At 45.4% G+C, this 19,009-nt stretch overlaps 1 protein-coding gene across 2 annotated transcripts in view; it reads right to left on the bottom strand.

Moving 5' to 3' along the window:
• Nucleotides 1-15,093, bottom strand: part of NID2 (nidogen 2) — a 58,201-nt gene extending 43,108 nt beyond the window's left edge. Inside the window, exons 1-4 of one of the 2 annotated variants that reach the window (XM_025870044.2) lie at nt 14,264-15,092; nt 13,313-13,621; nt 5,531-5,763; nt 130-851 (exon numbers count right to left, since the gene is read on the bottom strand). In XM_025870044.2, the coding sequence (XP_025725829.2) occupies nt 130-851; nt 5,531-5,763; nt 13,313-13,621; nt 14,264-14,707 (1,708 nt within the window). In that variant the 5' untranslated portion in view covers nt 14,708-15,092. Of the gene's footprint in view, nt 1-129; nt 852-5,530; nt 5,764-13,312; nt 13,622-14,263 lie in introns of both variants that reach the window. The other variant, XM_025870045.2, reaches the window with a different exon arrangement.
• Nucleotides 15,094-19,009: the final 3,916 nt, after the last annotated feature.

Consider the following 19,009-nt stretch of genomic DNA (forward strand, 5'->3'; position numbering starts at 1 on the left):
TTAAAAAGTCTGTTCCAATCTTCGTTTTGCTAAACGTTGCGCCATCTCACTTGAGAGAAAAAGCGCAACTCTGTGCAAACCAGCATTTTAAAAATGAAACCCCAGCACCCGGTCTCGCCAGGCACTTACCCTCAGTGCTGGAACCGATGACATCCTCCACGCCTAGCACTTGCCTTCCCGGGCCCAGCAGTGGAGTGTGAGCGGGCGCAGGGTAATTTAGAAGAACGGCCTTTCCCTCAGGATGGACTGGAGGAACATCCTCTTCTGAAGGTGGTGCCCCTCCCTCTGGGTAGGGAGATGGGGCTCCCCGGGCAGGACCCAGCAAATCTCCTTCTATCTCTGATGCAGCCGGGCCTCTGGTCCCCCACTGTTCCCAAGACTCGACTGGGCCATTTAAACCTGGGGCATCTACCCCGCCCAGAGCTCTCCCCTCTTTGGCTTGAGGGTCGAAGGTGGCAGATTCGGTTTCAGGGTAGAGGGGCCGATCACTAGCCGTCAGCTGTGGCAAAGGGGAGGCTGGGTCAGATTCCGACGGAGATATCCCACCTCCTAAAGGTCTTGGCTCAGCTTTTGGCTGGAAGGAAACATCAATCCTGCTGTGGCCACCCCAGGCGTCCTCTGGCTCACTTGGGGAGTATCCCACTTCTCCCTCATTCTCATCATCATAATCCAGATTGTCCTCAGTGTAGTCACTTCCTGGGGCTGCCGTAGGGCCGAAGGACTGCTCCGGGGGAGGTGAAGGGTGGGCTTTGGTAAGGTCTCCTCCAAAGGTGGCTGGCCTGATATTGTCCAGTGGGGAGGAGCTGCCGATATGAAAAGCCCACACTCCAGGAACCCCCACGTTGCTCTGTCTAAATTAAAAGGAAACAGTGCATGACACAAGTGTCCATTTACCCACCATCCCACAACAGTGAGCAATTCATCATAAAACTGAAAGGCTATTAAGATCAGATTCAGAGTTTTCACTAGTATAAAACCAAATAAAAACCAGGCCTACATGCTAACTAAAAGGAGTATACTGGAATTTTGACATAAACTACCTCTTACTTAACATTAGGTTTCAGAATGCTAGACCATCAAATTAGAAATCTGCTCTAAAATTCACGTTTTGTCTAAAATCTGGTTATTTGAAAACAAATAGGGAATGTGGGAATACTTTATACTTTCTCTACTTTTAACACACTCAGGAAAATGTATGCTTAAAAACCTTTGCCAAACACTTAAACAATAGTGACTAGAACATACTTCTGAGACTTAGTCATGTACCAAATGCTTCATGTTCTTCGATACAATCTGCAAGGTAGGGGCAGTGATCGTGCCCAATTTTACGGAGGAGAAAATAGGTTTAGAGAGGCTAACCAATCTTCTTAAGGTCATACGACAAATAATTGGCAGAGCTTGGACCTGAATTCAGCACTGACACCAAAGCCCATGCTCCAAACATCTACATTATGTCAAAAAAACCAATATACTGAATTAACAGCATCTGAATTATCATTGATTTACAGAATGTTACAGACAGTTCCCTGTTCAATCACATGGATTAATCAATTAACTAAGTGACATACAATGGCGAGTTGATGTAAAAAAAAAAAAAAACTCAAAGAAAAATAAATGCCCATGTCTAAAAAATGTTGAGCAAGTCAGAACAAAGTTAAGGGGAATATAAGAAGGCAGTTTAGTCAAAATGCCATGGGTTATAGGTGAGAGGTGTTCAGAAACATCTGGAACCAGAGAGCTCATGCATTTTCTTTACTAGAAAAGAACATGGACCCCATTCAGTCTTCCAAATGTTCCAGTGATACATTATTTTAGTCAATGATACATTCTAAAGAGAACAACTACATATAAGATTTCTAAAAATTAAAAAAATAAACTTTGAACAAACAAGGGTCTGGCTAGCTTGAATGCACCAGTTTCTATACTTCTCTGGTAATGTGCAAAATACCAGGCTCAAAGTCCCCCATCTGGGATTTCCTCAAAAGTCAGTCAGTGAAGTGTAAGAGTTAAAGACTAATAAGACAATAAGAAATTTATCCAAGCATTATAAGAACAAGAGACTTTTGCTGATTTGGGTAGGTACTGATCACATTCACATGGATTCCTATAGCAGTAGTATTTTTCAACACAATTCTGAGAATGTCCCTTTCCCTCCTTTCTTCTCTTCACCTCTCCCTCCCTCTCTCTCTCGTATGTGTGTGCACATGTGCACGCATATAGTTGTTTCTGCTGCTATTATAGTTACTTTGGGGAAAGAGGAGCAGAGAAAGCAAAACCATGATCCTTTGTGCAACATGCTATGTATACTTGGTATGTTCTAAGATTTAATGTTGGTGTTTTTTGGCAAGCAGATAAGGAACACTTTAGTAAAAAGGGAGAGTCCTGAAGATCTGAGGATACTGCCTTTATTATCACATCAGAGGTGTTGCAGCTGTGAAATTTCTTCTTGAAGTTAGAGAAAACTAATAAAGCTTCAAAGAGTAGGAAAATACAAATTCTGGCAGAAAGAAACTAAGTAATATAACCTTCTAATGAAATATAAATCACTACCTTGGCTTTTGTCATCGTGCGTGATGGAGAAGTAACCAATTTGAGTTTATCCTAAAATCCGAGGTCATCTGGAAAGCTTGGTGATAGAATTTATTTTCTAGAAAGGAAAACAAGGCTACAAAATGGGATGACAGTGCCTTCCTCCCTGGGTCGTTAGGAGGAGTAAGTAAGAAAGCCACATAAAATGCCTAGCATGAGGCTCTGCACATAATTAGTACTCAGTAATTACAATTTGTCTTCGAGGAGATAGAAAAGTATAATCTCGAAAAATACAAATGGGTAGATTCACATTTAAATTGCCAGAAGAGGAGTTATGCCAAATCCACTATGAATTACATAATTTATTACCTTTAAGCTTACAATTATGAGACAAATATGAGGAAGACAAAGATTCTATTGACTAGAAAAATAACTTTATTCTTTAGAGATGCACACTGAAGTATCTAGTATTTCGTATGAGCATGATGTTGGTAATTTAAAATTCTTAAGCAAAAAAAATGATGAATATTGGCAAAATGTCAACAACTTCTAAATCTAAGTGTTGAGCTTTTGGGCATTCATTCAGCTATTCCCTCCACTCTTCTGTGTATTTTTGAAAATTTAAAGAGTGAAAAGTAAAACAGAAGATCAAATTGGGGAACATTTCTACAATTTGGAGGTAGAGAAGACCTTCCCAAGAATAACAAAGATCTAAAATCATAAAAGAGCAGTAACTTTGCCAACCCTAAACTTACAGCTTGTAGATGGTAAGAAACTTTAAAGATGAATGACTGGACAAAATTATTCACACCGTATAAGAGGATTAATTTCCTCACTATATTTTTTTCTTATTTATAAGAGCTCTTTGGACACACCTGGACAGAAAACAGCAAAGGACAGGGGCAGAGAAGTCACGAAGATAGATAAATGGCTATTAAACATATGAAAAGGTGTTTGGTTTCACTAGTAATCAAGTAAATTAAGAGTGAGAGTATGAACATTTGACATCAACCAGATTCACAAATACTGAAAAGAAAAGAAGCTGCCGATCACAGCTCTATCTTATTGGTGAGAACATAAACCGGACATTCCTGAAGGGCAGTGTGTTCATGTTTGTCAAAATGTTTGACTAAGTATAGCTTTTCTTGGCAATTCTACTCTCAAGAAGTTATCTTTCATGGAAATGAGAATCCGACCAATGTGTGTTATGCTGTTTACTGCAATGATATTTATAAAAAGAAAATAAAAAAACAAGTTAAACGTTCATCAATAAGTTATTATCTTAATAGTATATAAATATGACACGATGTTTGTAGCCTTAAGATAATAAAACAAACATCTTCCTGAATGATACCTCTAAGACAGTGATAAGTGGGAAAATGTCACATGTATAGCAAAAGAACCATATTGGTTTTAAAAAGTTCTTGCATTCTAGAATGACTACAAATACCGGCTAGCACTTGAAGTGGTGATGGTGGGTAATTCGTACTTTTACTTCGCATTATTCTGCTTTCTTTTTTATGATAAGCATGGGTTATACTAAGGAAAAATCCCTCTGTCAGTCCCATGTCTTCTGTCCTTGTCAAGCAACTCAGAGGTATCTAGGAAGCATCAAAGATAAACGGATACAGGCACGGAGGAAGGTACATGGGGGTGCTGTGTGTGACCCGTTCATCTGTCCACCCTACCAGAGTGCAGGCAGCTCATGTGCGGGGCCTGTGCCTCAGATACCTTTGTATTTCAAGTGCTTGGTCCATTGTGATCTCTCAATAACGTCTGAGGAGTAGAGAATCTGGGGGCTCCAGAGTGGAAGAGGAAAGTGGAACCAGAGGAGAGAAAGCAAGGAGCTCAGTTTTCTCACACCTGGACTTAAAGGCAGCCTGGAAGGAGACCTAAAGATGCCCAAGGTGGGTCCTAAGACTGGGAAAGGAGACCAGGCTTCGGCACAAAAGAAGTAGTTTGGGTTTTCAGGCTTGTGCTTGAATTTTTGCCACTGAGTAACTTCAAGGTCACAGGCAACTTAACTTCCCTAAACTCATTGTCAAATTGAGAAAACAATAGAACTTACCTCCTAGGATTCTTGTGAGTTTTAATTAAGATAACTTCTGGAAAGTGTTTTACACAGTGTTTGGCAAATAATAAGCTCTCAATAAATGTCAGCTCTAGGTAACCATATTTGGTGGTAGGGCCTGCTCCCTGGCCGCTGAGCAAAGCAGATGGCACGCAAAAGTGTAAGGGCTTCCAGTGCCCAGGAATAATGTAATGGAAGGGAGAAGCAGTTAAGCAAGGCTAAGTAACCAATGTATTCTGCCTGGCTTCTAGACCAGGATTTGGGAAAGGAATAAAAGCAAAGATATTTTTTCACAAGCCCTAAAATTAATAAATCTCAACTGGTGCTAACCCAGATATGGTGCTATGTGGACTGACAAACAGCAAAAGGGGCTTATTATTATGCTAGCAGGGTAAGCCTCTGATGGGTCGCAGGAATGTGCTGGCTACCTCATGGAAAACCAACCAGTATGGTTTCAGTTAATGAAGCCATACAGAAACCCTGAGGCCTCTAAATGCTACCCATGTGTCTGGTTTTCCCTTTTCCCCAAATTGCACTATTCTTGATTTAACTTTTAACATGTATCTGTCTAAAAGACTAATTCACAACATCTCCTCCTTGTGAAATGATTAACCTGGAAAAATCTCACTCTGGGCAGTTATATTACTGGACATTTTCATGTGGCTCCAAGAGCAATGTTTTTCATAGCAAGCCTCAGTGGCTGTGCAAACATATACACACTGTTCTGTTTCCGGTATCTATACCCAATAGGGCAGGAAGAATAAAGGGTCTTTTATATTTTGGTGAATTTGCTCCTCTCAGGGTCTAATGTGGTGTGTGGTTTTGACCTGACCTTAGAAGCCACCAAGATATTATTTAATGGTCTTATGGCTACTCGAGTTTGGGTAGCTCCGAAGGGTCCTTACATCAGACAGGGAAGGGCTTACTTACTGGTAGAGATTTTTCACAGACTGTTCAGTGCTAGTCAAGCTGAAATAGGGTCCCTCTCTCTTCAGGTCATCGATCTCCCCTCGGCAGAAGCCCACCCGAGCGGGAAGCTCGAGCTGCACGTTGTAAGACTCCTTGGGGCGGGTTCCAAAGAACTGAAGGCCATTGGCAGGGTAAAGAAAGAGGGCGTAGGTATCAGACTCATCAGATGCCAAAACTGCCTGGAAAGTGTTCAACTATGAAAAACAAAAAATAGGAAATAATCTTAATAAAACAAACAAGAAAAAACAGAATGCAAGCAAAGCATCATAAAGTACAAGGGTCTTCCCCCTTCTCAGAACTCCTCCAAATTGCTTTTATATATTTTATTCTTTTTAATTTCCTCTTCAAGTTGTAATTGTGTAAGCCATATTATTATCATAATCCTCCTTTATCATTTAATACTTGAAATATGCGTAGGTAAGAACCACAGGTTACAAAAATAATGTTTTTAAGGTTTCAAACTTCTCTCATCCAAGCCTCTTTAAGAGCTAAGAGCAAGTCCAAAATTAACCTGTATATTCCCACAGCCGCTGCCCTAGTTTACTGCCCTGGGCACTCATGTAGATCATTCATTCATTCATTCATTCACCCGTTTACTGAACGCCTATTATGGGCAGGCACGGTGTTAGCCATTGGCTGATCAAAAGGCCTCCTTACTGTTCTCACAGTCTTGCTCTCTTTTCTCTTTCATCTGCCTTTTCACACCAGCACCTGAGTTATCCAACCCCCCTTTCACGGACCCGGAAACAAGACATGGGGGCTAACAGATCTGCCTAAGGTCAGGTAGCTGGTACATGGTGGCAGGCCAGTCCGCTCCAGAGTCCATGCCCCGCACTGCTTGTCCACCCCAACTACTCCTTAGCATCCCATTCAAGGTGGTTTATAACTGCCCCAAACTCTTCTCCCGGGTTTAGATCCACTGCATCCTCATCAGACTATGTCATATTCCCCCCCACCCCCCGTGCCATGTACTTTAATGCTTCTGTATTTTTGCTCATTTTTCCCTGTGCCAGGAAACCCTCCTCACCCTCTAATGCTGCCCTTCTGAGGTATTCTATGATTCCCTGTAGATTTATTTCTGTTCTCTGACCATCCATAATACCGGGTGTTTCTGGTTACCATTCCAGTTACCATCCACCTCATTTTGCCTGGTTAGCTGTTTAAGTGTTTGTAAACTCCACTTATTAATAATTCACTTGCACCTTAATTCAGCCAAGTGCCTACTAAGCTAGACATTATGCTTGGTGCCAAAGGAAAAGGGACCGAAGGAAGGGAGACTCTCACACTTAGAAGGGAACAGCCGTGGCTGGCATTTAGGAGAGTTGGTGGAGAAGACAGTGGAGGCCAGAGAAGGGTGTGTGAGACGTTAGGCTTAGGTGCGGAGGCGTCCCCACAGAGGTGGCCTGTGAACGTTCATAAACACAGGAGGAGCCAAGCCGACCAGAGTGAGAGACCAGGAGTCTGAATTAGCCGCAAACTCAGCACCCAGGCCCTCATAAAATCACTCCTTAAAGTTCAATTTACTCTTGTATTTTCAGCCAGATAGTTTTTGCCTTTACCTACGTAATGCTATCTCCACCCAAACCCCCATATGATCTGTTAGTGGTACTTCCTTATCTTAAAAAAGTATTATATTTAGGACTCTGAGAACTCTTCTCTAAGTCCCCCTCTTTTTATAATTTGGTAGGGAACTGGGAGCTATTTGTAAATACTACTACTTCCTAAATAATGTGACTCTTAGAAATATTATTTACTGGTAAACAGTATCATTTCTCCATTTTGCTAGACAGGCAAAAGTAGGCACAGAGAAGAACATCACATCTTACTAAATAAAATAGCAAACAACAGGAAAATGTCCTGCATTTGGTTCTGTCCTGGGCCCTTCCCCATATGGTGCTCAGACTCTTCCAATGTTTATTCTTCCTTTCAGTGCTTAATTGCAAAGTATAGTTTTGACACTTGGCTGATAACACAAATTAATTCAGGTGTTAAATGCTTTTCAAGGAAAAAAGCACACAACCTTTCTTTTTGCTAACATAGAAACACTTACCTTATTTCGCTTTTTTTCCTTTTTTAAAGATTTATTTTTAAGTAATCTCTGCACCCAACGTGGGACTCGACCTTACAACCCCGAGATCAAGAATGACATGCTCTACTGACTAAGCCAGCCAGGCACCCCTGCTTTCTTTCTTGAAGCTCACACACTTCAAGATGGCGGGGGTTGGGGGGCAGTATATTTGTTATTTTTGCAGTTGTTTCATCAGCAAAGTGCCTGTTCCAGAAACAAAAGGCAAAGGATGTTTTCTAGAATTTCTCAAACTAGGAAACCATAACTTCTGCCAAATGTAAACAAAGCCTCTTCTGCATCATGTCTATACATAATATATACTACATCATCGATTAACGTTGATTCCATAACGTCAGAGTACTCCTTTAGTCAGAATCAACAAAGTTCAGCTGCGGGGGTGGGGGGGTGGGGAAGGAAAGCACTTGAGCAAAGAGAAAGGACCTGTTGTATGTAACAAGCTGGGCTTTCAAAGCTCCTGGCATTGATTACTTACAACAAATGTAAGATAGGAAGAATCCTGGTTCTAAGTTTAGAGAAATTCTGTTAAGATAAGGAGGGGGGTCCCACAGATTGTGAGGGAACTGAAGGGGATGGGGGAGGAGGGGAGGGAGAAAATAAACAGAGCTGTGAAGGGGAGTGTCTGGCTTTTACTGTGGAGTCTGGGAATTTAGCACTTTATTTTATTCATTCTGTCAGTCAATAAATTCATTTCGATGAAAATTTATTCAGTGCCTTTTATATGCCATCCCTGAGCCAAGCACTTACTATGCAGGTGGCAAGGCTTTATTTAATTTACTTGTCTCTACTGACATAGGCAAAAAGGAGGATTTTAGATAGAATTTATGATCCCAAAGTACAGGCCAAAAGAGTTTGGCTGTTTAAAAAAAACCACCCACACACCAAATGATCACTTTTAAAGTTCTCTCTCTTGGCTCTACAAAATTCTACATCTAACTGCTAAAGAGCACACTTCACGAAGTCCTGAAGGACTCCTCCTCCCAAAGCACTCCTCGACCAGCTTCCAGACCGGAAAGGTCTTCACATTCCTGGAGACAAGCGCCTTTGCAAGAACCGCACATGCTCTGTCTCTGAATTTAAACCCTCAGATGGGCTGCCAAACCCCACAAAAGGGTCACCGGTTCCCAACTTCCTCAGGATCCCAGGGAGGAGAGAGGGGCCTCCATGGGAAGATGAACAGCACAGAAAGGATCAGGGCCAGGGGCTGCCTGGCTTCAAGGTTTCTGCCATCCTGTTATCCGAAAGAGAGAAAAGCCAGAGTTGTCAGCAGAAACCAGGCAGGCTCCGACTCTCCCTCTCAGGTATGGGACATCACCAAGCAATGCTGACCTGACACTCGGCAGAGCCAGGCTGATGGATACAAAACATGCCCCTCTACAAGCTTCTAAATTTGCAATTCATTTAATTAATTTCAGCCATGTAGTGAAGAAACAGAAGAGTGCCAGCCTTGTCCCAAACGGGTTTGCCTCCAGAGAAAATGAAGAAGTAGGGTGACTCTTACAGGGGTCACAAAGTTCTCTTTCCTGTCTTCCTTGGGATCACATACTCTCCACCGTGGTGATATCACTGACTTCTGGCTGCCAGGGTTTGGGTTGAGCACTAACCTCCACTCCTTAATATACTTCCCCATCTCCCAGCCCCTGTAGGTCACTGTCACAGGCCTGATCTTCTCTCATTCATTGGAGTGCCCTAAAACCTACAGATCCTGCCCCAAATTCAAAGATCTGTGCTCTAGTCTCTAAGGTAACATCCTTCCTGACACTTAGTCTTTAGCGAAACTTAAGCATTTCATTAACCAATTTCCATATATGTCTCTATTCAGTACAGCTTCATAGTATATTTTAGCCTCAGGTTAAACGTCTTCAGATAGACCCCAGACCTCCCCTCTTCCGGACCTGAGCTCCAGAGGTCAAAAAGCTACAACAAAGTCCTTCTTTTACCTCTCCTCCTCTCTGTGGATTCGCCCCCCTCCGTCAACAACAGTCGTCCTTTGAAATAAGTCAACACACCTTAGTCCCCACACTGAGGCTCCACGACTCCCCTCATCCATGTCTCCTACCTCAGCTCTCTCAGCCTGCTCCCAGGACAAGGCCTTGCTCAGAACAATTTCTCCTGCTGCCTTGTTCTCAAGATCCATTCTTTCAGCCCTTTTGGCTCAACTTAAATTCCAGGTCAAAAAAATAAAAAAACATCTCCCATATCACACAGATTTGTGTGACCCAGTTCTCCACAGCTCCCATCCGTCAAACAACAACAAAACAATTCTCCCCCTCCCCCCAAAACCACAGCTGAAGTAAACACTAGTCCTCTTTATGTCTCCGTCAACAAGTTCTTTGAAGGTCAATACCATGACTTCTTTGCCCGATAAAGTACCTATGACAGCTGAGGAGTCTCAGATTAACTGAACTGATAAACACTATTTGTTCTTTTTTTTTTTTTTAAGAGAGCGAGTGCACCACCCTGCCCCCCACCCCGGCAAGCCAGGGGGAGGGAGAGAATCTTAAGCAGGCTCCACGCCCAAGGCACCCAACACAGCAGATCTCACGACCCTGAGACCAAGACCTGAGCCCAAATCAAGAGTCGGACACTTAACCAACTGAGCCACCGAGGCACCCCATATTTCTTCACTTTTTTTTTAGTTGTAGTTACACTTTGCCATTCCTGCAACATCACATACAACATCCTGTCATACCCATCATGAATATCCATGGAGAGAAAGGGCAACAACTGAAAGAGTTTTAAGTGGTAAAGATGCCATTCCGCTGACATCTTCAAGTTTCCCGTAACTTTGCAACATAGGGTTAGTGTGTGAAGGTTTAAGCCACGAAGAACTCACACAGCCCTTCACGCAAGGCAGATTACTGTTTGCCAAAAATCTATCTCCAAAGAATTATTAAAATAAGAACTCAAATCACAGGGCTCTTTAAAGTATTCAGAAGAACCTTCAACGTGGGTAATTGAAAATACATCCTCTCTCCAAACAGAACCCTATCTCCTTTCGAAACGAAACAAATTCTGAAGCCAACTCAGCATATGGCAATGTCTGAAGAATGATTTTAACTAGAAGAGAGATGGAATCTACAAATCCTCCTGTACTTCCCACCCAAAAGAGACCAGACGGAAGTTGTAGTTCAGAAAACCTAGTATTTAAAGGGTCCTTATGCAAAGGCCTTACATCAGTGTCCTTACAAGATAGAGAAATTTAAAAACCAGAATCTTCCTATCAAGCCAACATGGAGGAGCACAGATTGGCTGAGCATCCACACCCACTAGGTCTAAAAGAATACTGTGACCCCTACTTAAAAATGCCACCTTAGTTAATTCTGACAACAATCTTGTAAGGTAGGCATTGCTCCCCCATTTTACAGGTTAGGAAATAAGAACGAGGCTGAGTCATTGCTTCCAAAGTCACTGGATAACCTTTCATAATGCACATCTTCTTTCAAAATGTTTTTATATTGTCATGGTCTTCACAACCACCCTGAAAGTTGGATGAAAGAGTGGTATTCCCATGCTACAGATGAAATTGAAACAGTAATTAACAAAGTCACCGTGTCTGTATTATAATTTTTGGTTTCAAATAAGCTGTGAAAAAAATGGAATCTTAAAGCTCTAGTGTGATTTCACCATCCCAGCATGTCTGTGTAACTGCTCATCTCCGATTCATCTCACTCAACTCAACTTCATCCTTATTCTGTTAAAACAGTAAGACAAATGCAGCTGAATTCTCTTCAGAGCCCACAAGCTGGGCGGGGGTGGGGGGGCGCAGGGCAGAGGGAGCAAGGGGGAAGCAGACTCCCTGCTGAGCAGGGAGCCTGACACCAGCCTTGATCTCAGGACCCTGAGATCATGACCTGAGGGGAAAACAAGAGTCGGTGGCTTAACCACTGAGCCACACAGGCGCCCCTGATTTTAAATAAGTTTTTTTAACCTTATATAAAAATGAGTGAATGAGTGAATTAATGAATGCAACATAATTCATCTTTCTCCAAACCTCCACCTAGCCCAATGCCCTACACAAAGGAAGGCCAATATATTTGTTTGACTTAAATGTATTCTGATGAACTGAATCACTGAAATATCAAACCCGCATCTGTAAAAAAAAATTACTCAAGAAAAAAACTAAATGCTGCCTGACAAAAAATGAATGTCAAAAAAAAATTCAAATATCTTTTATTTCCAGATCTTCTTTGAATAGCCTTTTGGGACTATTTCTCTTACAGAACACAAAACAAGAATGGCCACCATCTTGAACTACTCAGTGAGAGCGGGTAAGCTGCTTAATCTTTCAGGGAGGATATGTGCCATCTTTCTATAGCGAAGAAACACTATGATGAGTGAAATAGAGATAAATTATAAGAGTTTCAGCCCTTTGAGTATGAAATTTTTTTCAAGATTTTATTTATTTGACAGAGAGAGAGAGAGAGAGCATAAGCAGGGGGAGCGGCAGGCAGAGGGAGAGGGAGAAGCAGTCTTCCCGCTGAGCAGGGAGCCCGATGTGGGACTCGATCCCAGGACCCTGGGATCATGACCTGAGCCGAAGGCAGATGCTTAACCGACTGAGCCACCCAGGTGCCCCTGAGTATGAAATTTAAATTCAGGTCTTATTTCACAGGAGGAAGCCCTTACTTATTCCAGGAATGAAGAAGGTTACCATTTGCCAAGCCACCCTGGTCCCACCTGATGTCCATTTGGAGTTCTTTAAATGTTGCTGCCAAGCCTACAGGGCTGGGAGCTTGGGTTGTTTTACCTTCTCAAGTAGAGACTATAAAACAAATGGAGGACAGTCCCCTCTAACCCAGGGAGCATGTAAACTCATGTTTGTAGGGCAATTTGGCAAAAGCTATCAAGAACCTTATAAAGTAGATCCTCTCTGGCCCACCAGTTCCACTTCCTGGAATATCAAGTAAGGACATGTGGAAAGATTTAGCTAAAAAAAAAAAAAAAGTGCTTCACAAAATTATTTATAATGATGAAAAATTGTAAATAACCTTAATGACCACTGGACACAGTGGTAAATTCACCGGGTGGAATATTATGCAGATATTATAAATGATGTTGTAGAAACATATTGAGTGGCAATGAAACATATTCACAATATACTACTGAGTGAAAAAGTTTACAAAACAGTATGTGCAGTGCGAACCCATTAGTGTTAATAGACAGTGACAGATAAATACAGATATTAATAGGAAAAAAACTTCTGGAAGATATAAATGAAAATGTTTAACAGTGATTACCTTTGAGTGGTAGGAAAATGAGTGAGTGTTCTTTCTTAAATTGCCTGTATTTGCTGATGTTTTCCCTTCAATGAACATATAATTAGAAATAATTCTTATATACTTAGAGGTGATTCTAAAAATAAACAACCAAACAGTGAACGGCCTTGTGTTCTGAGGGCCTTCCGCATCTGCACTGGGGCCCTCATACCCGATCCTTGCTAGAAGTGGCCATCTCTCAGATCCTTAGAGGACGGCCTGGAGAAAACAGCCTTCTTCACTTCGAAGCCACGTCAGCCCTGGTGCCACCAAAGGATACCTCAGGTTCAGCCCGAGAGCCGACTCAAAAGAAACTCCAAGCCAGTCCCTGGGCTCCAGCCCAGAATTCCAAACCCATCCCTCCATTGGCTCGGCGGCCAAGCACCCCTGGTCAGTTACCTCTCCTGAGGGCGGCACCCGGCTGCTGGCCTCCTCGTAGGCGCCCACCTGCTCCCAGGTGGCCACGAAGGCGTGGGTGGGGGTGAAGGGCGCCGCGGTGCGCGGGAAGCCTGCGCGCACGTAGCGGGCGGCCAGGCCCAGCACCGCCAGGGACGTGTCCTCACGGTACAGGACCTGGCCCCTGCCCCGGCTCGTGTCGATGTCCGCCAGGAAGGGGGCAATGGCCGGAAAGTCTGTGGGGAAATCATCGTCCACGTACTGGGTTTCCCTAGGGAAGTCCTGAGTGGAGATGATACCGTTGGTGCCCACCTGTGGGAGGAGAGGGACAAAAGGTGACGGTCGCGTACGCGGCAGGACGCCCTCGGGCGGCCACCCGGCTACGCATGGAGGGAGGGGAACCGCCCGGGACTTGAAGCTGCCCCTTCCCTCCCCGCTGGGAACCCGATTCCCGATTCAGGGCGGCCAGCACAACTTCAGCCAGCTTGCCGCCCGCCACCCCTACTCCACAGCGCGGTGCGGTAGGTCCAGGAGCCCTAAAATTCCTGGTTCACGTATCTTCTCACTTCCCGCACAACGCTGGAGAAAACCTCCGGGTCCGAGGAGGGAACGCACTAGCTCTGCAGACGTGCACAGCCTACTCGCCGTCCTTACTGCAAACCCCACTGGCCGCCCCAGCATCCCCACCTCCTTTTCTGTCGGGGCCGCTTATGTAGCTGCGAATGTGTGGGTCTGAATTCTCGCTCTTCCTCTCGAGGTAAAGAAAAGCAACTCAGACATCAGCATCGCTGCAGAGCCACGTCCCACCCCAGGGGCGCTCGGGGACAGTCCGGCGTGAGGACTATTTCCTCCCCTTGGAAGGCAGGGATTCGGTGAGATCCACATTACATCGGCCCGTGGGAAGAAGCTGCGAGAACTCTGCCGGTTCCCACACCAAGCGGGGACTGAACTTACGTAGAGGTAGCTGAACTGGGCTTCGTAGAAGCGCAGGGGACTCGCCAGCTTCACCGGGGCTGAGCTTTCGTCGTCGCCTTCCTGCAGGAGCTGGTCCCCCCGCGACTGCCCGTAGGGGAAGAGCTCGTCTGGGTGCAGCGCCCCGGCCCGGGACAGCAGCAGCAGCAGCAGCAGCAGTGGCGGCGGCCGCAGCGATTGCAACGCCAGTCGCCGGGCTGCCCGGTCCCCCCGCATGCTGGCTCGGCTCCTGGACTGCCCGGCGGCAGAGCGCGTCCCGGCCCGGCCCGCCAGCCCACTAGCCGCGCCGCGCCAGCCTCCAACCTGGATCCCCGCGGGCGCCCGGGCCTGCCGGGCCTCCGGGCCCTCCCAGCGCGCTGACTGGCTGCGGCCCTCGGCCGGGGACCAATCACCGGCTCGGGGAAAGTTCGACAGCCGCGGCCACATCTGGTTCTTGTTAAAAGTTTTCTAAGGCAGCGGTCGCCGGAGCGGCGGGGCAGGCGAGGTAGAAGCCTCCGGCCACGGCGGCCCGGAGTGCTGCTCCGCCTCCGCCTCCGCCTCCGCCTCCGCAGTCCGAGAGCGGCCGGGCTCGCTCCTGCCCTCCTGCGGGGACTGCTCCGCGGGGTCGGCGAGCCCCTCCCCCGGGACCAAACTGCCAGTGAAGTCCGAGGGCAGCGACGCGGCAGGAGAGGACTTCAGCGCCAAGGGGGAACCCCGCAGCGGCGTGTGCTGGCTGGCGCGACGCGCCCCGCCAGGCTGGCAGGGCGAGGGTGTGGTGGCGGGGTCCCGGGCGCCCCTCGCTCTGGAGGCATTGTCGCAGCCGCAGCTCCCTTGCTCCACCCAGAGACGCCCTGCCGAGAAGCGCGCTTTTGTATGAAGCCGGAATGATTGGGGGGGGGGTGTCCAGTTCCTAAGTTCCGACCCCCATCCAGAGACTACCGCCTGGGAAGACTGGGCTACCCGCCGAAATGCCCACAGGTCTGGGTCTGGGTCAAGAGAGCGCTGTGTACCTTTCCCAGGGAAAACGGGACCTGGAAGGACCATGAAACACTACTGTGTATGATCGGCTCCATGCGGGGCATGGAATGAAGCATCCCATTTGGGCACCAAGCGGAAATGGGTGAGGCGCCAGGGTGGGGGTGCCTTGGGTCTCTCACCCGCTGCCTTGCGGGCATCGGGGCTGCCCTTGCGGTGGGCAAGGGGGTGGTAAACTGAGCCGCTCCCTGGGACTGGAAACCAGCTGCTAGATGTGGGGGAACCCCACCCACCAACAACCCCTCTGTGAAGCATCAGGAGCCAGAGGAGATTTTATTACGGCTTTTATTATCAAGAGCTTGAAATTTCCCAGATCATCTGTTTTCCCTCTCTAGCCCCCATGGGGTCCTTGGAAGCAAAGGTATTTAAAAAGAAGGAAAAAAAGCAAGCCTGTGGAAATGCCTTAAGGGATGTTCAAAAGACAAATTTCTTTTTGTGGGTGTTTATTCCAGTAACACAAACCCTTCTGGGCCCACAGGGCCAAGCCCTGAAAACTTTGAAGATACCAGATTGTGAGACTCACAGTATCAGCACAAAATGGAAAACTGACCCAAAGCAGTTTGCTTCCTCCGAGTGTGAAGAGTTGCATGCTTGTTACAAAAGTGTATTTGTGTTTGCATATATATGTTCTCATTTCTATGGGAGATAGGTATTTTCACTGTACTGGGGAAGAAATGAAGGCTCAAAGACATGATGTGATTTGACCTAGCCAAGGTCACCTAAAGTTACTCTTTGATATAAAATCCTGCACTGACTTTCTCTAGGTTTTCCCAGTCTCTCAATTGAGCATAATTTTAAAAAGCTAACATTTATGTGGTGGTAATATAAGCTATCAGCTACTAATATAAGCTACCAGCGATAGGCTAGTGGCTTAAAATGACTCCCAAAGATCCCTGTTTTATGGTGTTCATTCCCTTGTATAATCCCCTTCCCTGGAGTGTGGGCTGGTCTAGTGACTTGAAACCTATAGAATGTGGCAATAGTGACAAGAAGTCACTTCAGTGATTAGGCTACATCTGTCTTGGTCACAGACCCTCTGTCACTGACTGATGATGCAAGCTCTTATGCTGGGGAGGCCCATATGGCAAGGAACTAAGGGCCGGCTCTGGCCAATGGCCAGCCAGGCACCGAATTCTGCCAATAACCATGTAAGTGAGCTTGGAAATGGATCCTTCTCCAGTCATGTCTTGAGATAATACCTCATCTCTGGCTGACACTTTGATTGCAGCCTTGTGGGAGACCCTGAAGCAGAAGACCAGATCTGGACCCACAGGAACTGTGAGAACTTAATAAATGTGTGTTGTTTTAAGCTATTATAGTTTAGGATAATTTCTTATGTAGCAATAGATAAGTGATACAGCTAGACACTGTGCTAAGGAAACCAAGACTTAGAGGAATTAAAAAAAAAATCAGTTAGTTACATGACTTGTAAGTACCAGAGCTGGGATTTGAACTCAGATTTGAACTAATCTGTCTGATTTCTAAACCTCTGCTCTGAAGCAGTAAATCATATTGCCACAAGGTCCTTTGCGAAGCTGTTCTAGCCTGCCTCTCTAACTTCAGCTCTGGTCACAGCTACCGTTTCAGTTGCAACTTTAGTTCTCAAATGCAACCTTCTATTTTATGGCGTAGAACACCTTCACATGCTAGTCCCTCTACCTATAATGCTTTTCCCAATCAGTCGCCTCTAGCCAACACTCATTCATCCTTCAACACTTGAATAAAAAATCATTCTCTTTCCAGAAGTTTCCTGGAAACCACAGTCAGATTGAGAACCCCATGTGTCCTGTGTGTGCCATTATCATATTGCCAATCCCACCATATCTCCCCTAATCCCTGACTGCCCCATGTCTCCCTCACCCCTACCGCCACACCTTGAGGGCAGGGACTTTGTCTTACTCGGGGCCTGCCGCAATGCTTGCCTTGCTCATCCGGAGAAACTAGAGAAATGTTTGTTGAATGAGTGAAAGCAAGCAAACCAGCCTGGGGCTAAGATCCATGTCTGCTGACACAAAAGAAACATTCTTTCCCCGACACCACCTTTCCTGCTAATCTGACCTGAGTTTTGGACTCCTCTTTAACCAGGCTACAGAGCAGCTCCCCTTCCACTGTTTTCCAGTTTGGGTCATTCTTTCATTCATCCATCCAACAACTATTTCCTGCAAGTTTACCATGACAAACATAACTCGGCAAGACACAGTGGAGTGTAATGGGTGACCCCTGACCTCAAGAAACTCTTGAGCTGGTGGGGGAGGGGGGAAACGAAGCAATAATCTGACAAAGCAGCCACGTCACAATGGAGCACAGATTTAGCAGCACAACAAACAAAAAGAGCTATCGCCCTGAGAGGGTGTCACCAGTTCCGAATCGGACGCGGAGTACAACGAAGTAGATCCGATAGGGCAGGGGCTGAAATGAGCAGTGCTGGCTCCCCAGCTGCTTAAAGTGGCCGAATTCTTCTTGAAATACGAGGCTATAGACAGTTGTGCTTGAGCAGACATTCCTTTGAGCTCTTATTCTAATATTATTTTTAAAAGACCATGGCACCCAGTGGTTTCTCCCTTAAAACGTCACTCTGTGTCTTCAGGAAAAGAAAAAAATCTGTCATAGTAATTTCCCCGGTCAAAGTAAATACTGGGGAAATACTTCTCTTGTATCCAGTCCCAGAGTAGAATTTCCGTGACTTGCCAGACTGGCTGAAGAGGCAGAGGCCCCTTTGGGGTTGGCAGTTCTAAGAGGACCTCTGTAGACATCTTAGTCCTCTTGGATTGCATCTGCATGGTAGCTCCAAGCATTAGTTGAGAGGTCAGATGATTCAGGTACAGAACTTTTTATCCCAAGCCAGGAATGGTACCAGATGCCTTGCCAGTAGACCTTGTCAAGGGTCTCCACAGTTATATTTTTGTGTGTGTGGTTATATGTCTGTTAGAAATACCGAGACTTCAAGAATGATGATACTTCCTGTTATTTTAATCAACAGAATGAAAACACATTTGCTCCACAGTGTGACAAATAGATGTGGGGATTCAAGAGCAAGTTCTATGTATAGCCCTGACTGGTATGTATGTGTGTTTGTACTGGAGGTGGGCTTGGCAGAAAATGTTCTGGTTCTTGTTGCGCACAGTGATTCTTTGCATAACTTTATTATCCATTAAATTCCAGGGTGGGTATATTAGCATGTAGAAAAAAAAAACAGGGCTGTGCAAATTAGCACATCTCCGCAGACTTAGGCTTAATTGAAATTGTTAGGCCTAAGAAAAACCATGCACTGCTTAGAAGTTCTGAGTAGTGCTTGGGATAGATTTGGTGGGATCCCTTTACATTCTAACCACCTCCAAATATATCCCAAGCCGTAGGCTTTCACTTGAGCTTTTCATTTATATCCCTCCCCAGGTGGGATGACATATCAAACCTACTTCTAGAATTAGATCCACTACTCAGAATTTCTGAGTTTTCAGTTTTTGCTGATGGCAGCAATAGCCACTCCTTCTTGATTACCATTGCTCTGTTTTCTGGTCCTCGTCAGGCTCTCACCCACTAGCCTTTTGTGGCAGAAACAATAGGTTAGCTACCCAACTCATATTCCCAATCTCCTCCCTCGTGTGAATCCACCACAGACGGAAGGAGATGAGTGGTGCTCTCTCGGGTTCTCTTGCAGCTAGAGTCACCATCTAGTGGAGTCCTGGCCAAACCACTAGCAGTGTGCGGAAAGGC

The sequence above is a fragment of the Callorhinus ursinus genome, unplaced genomic scaffold, assembly GCF_003265705.2.
Source record: "Callorhinus ursinus isolate GAN/ISIS: 27379988/994484 unplaced genomic scaffold, GSC_fseal_2.0 scaffold8, whole genome shotgun sequence".
In the NCBI taxonomy this organism is placed as follows: domain Eukaryota; kingdom Metazoa; phylum Chordata; class Mammalia; order Carnivora; family Otariidae; genus Callorhinus; species Callorhinus ursinus.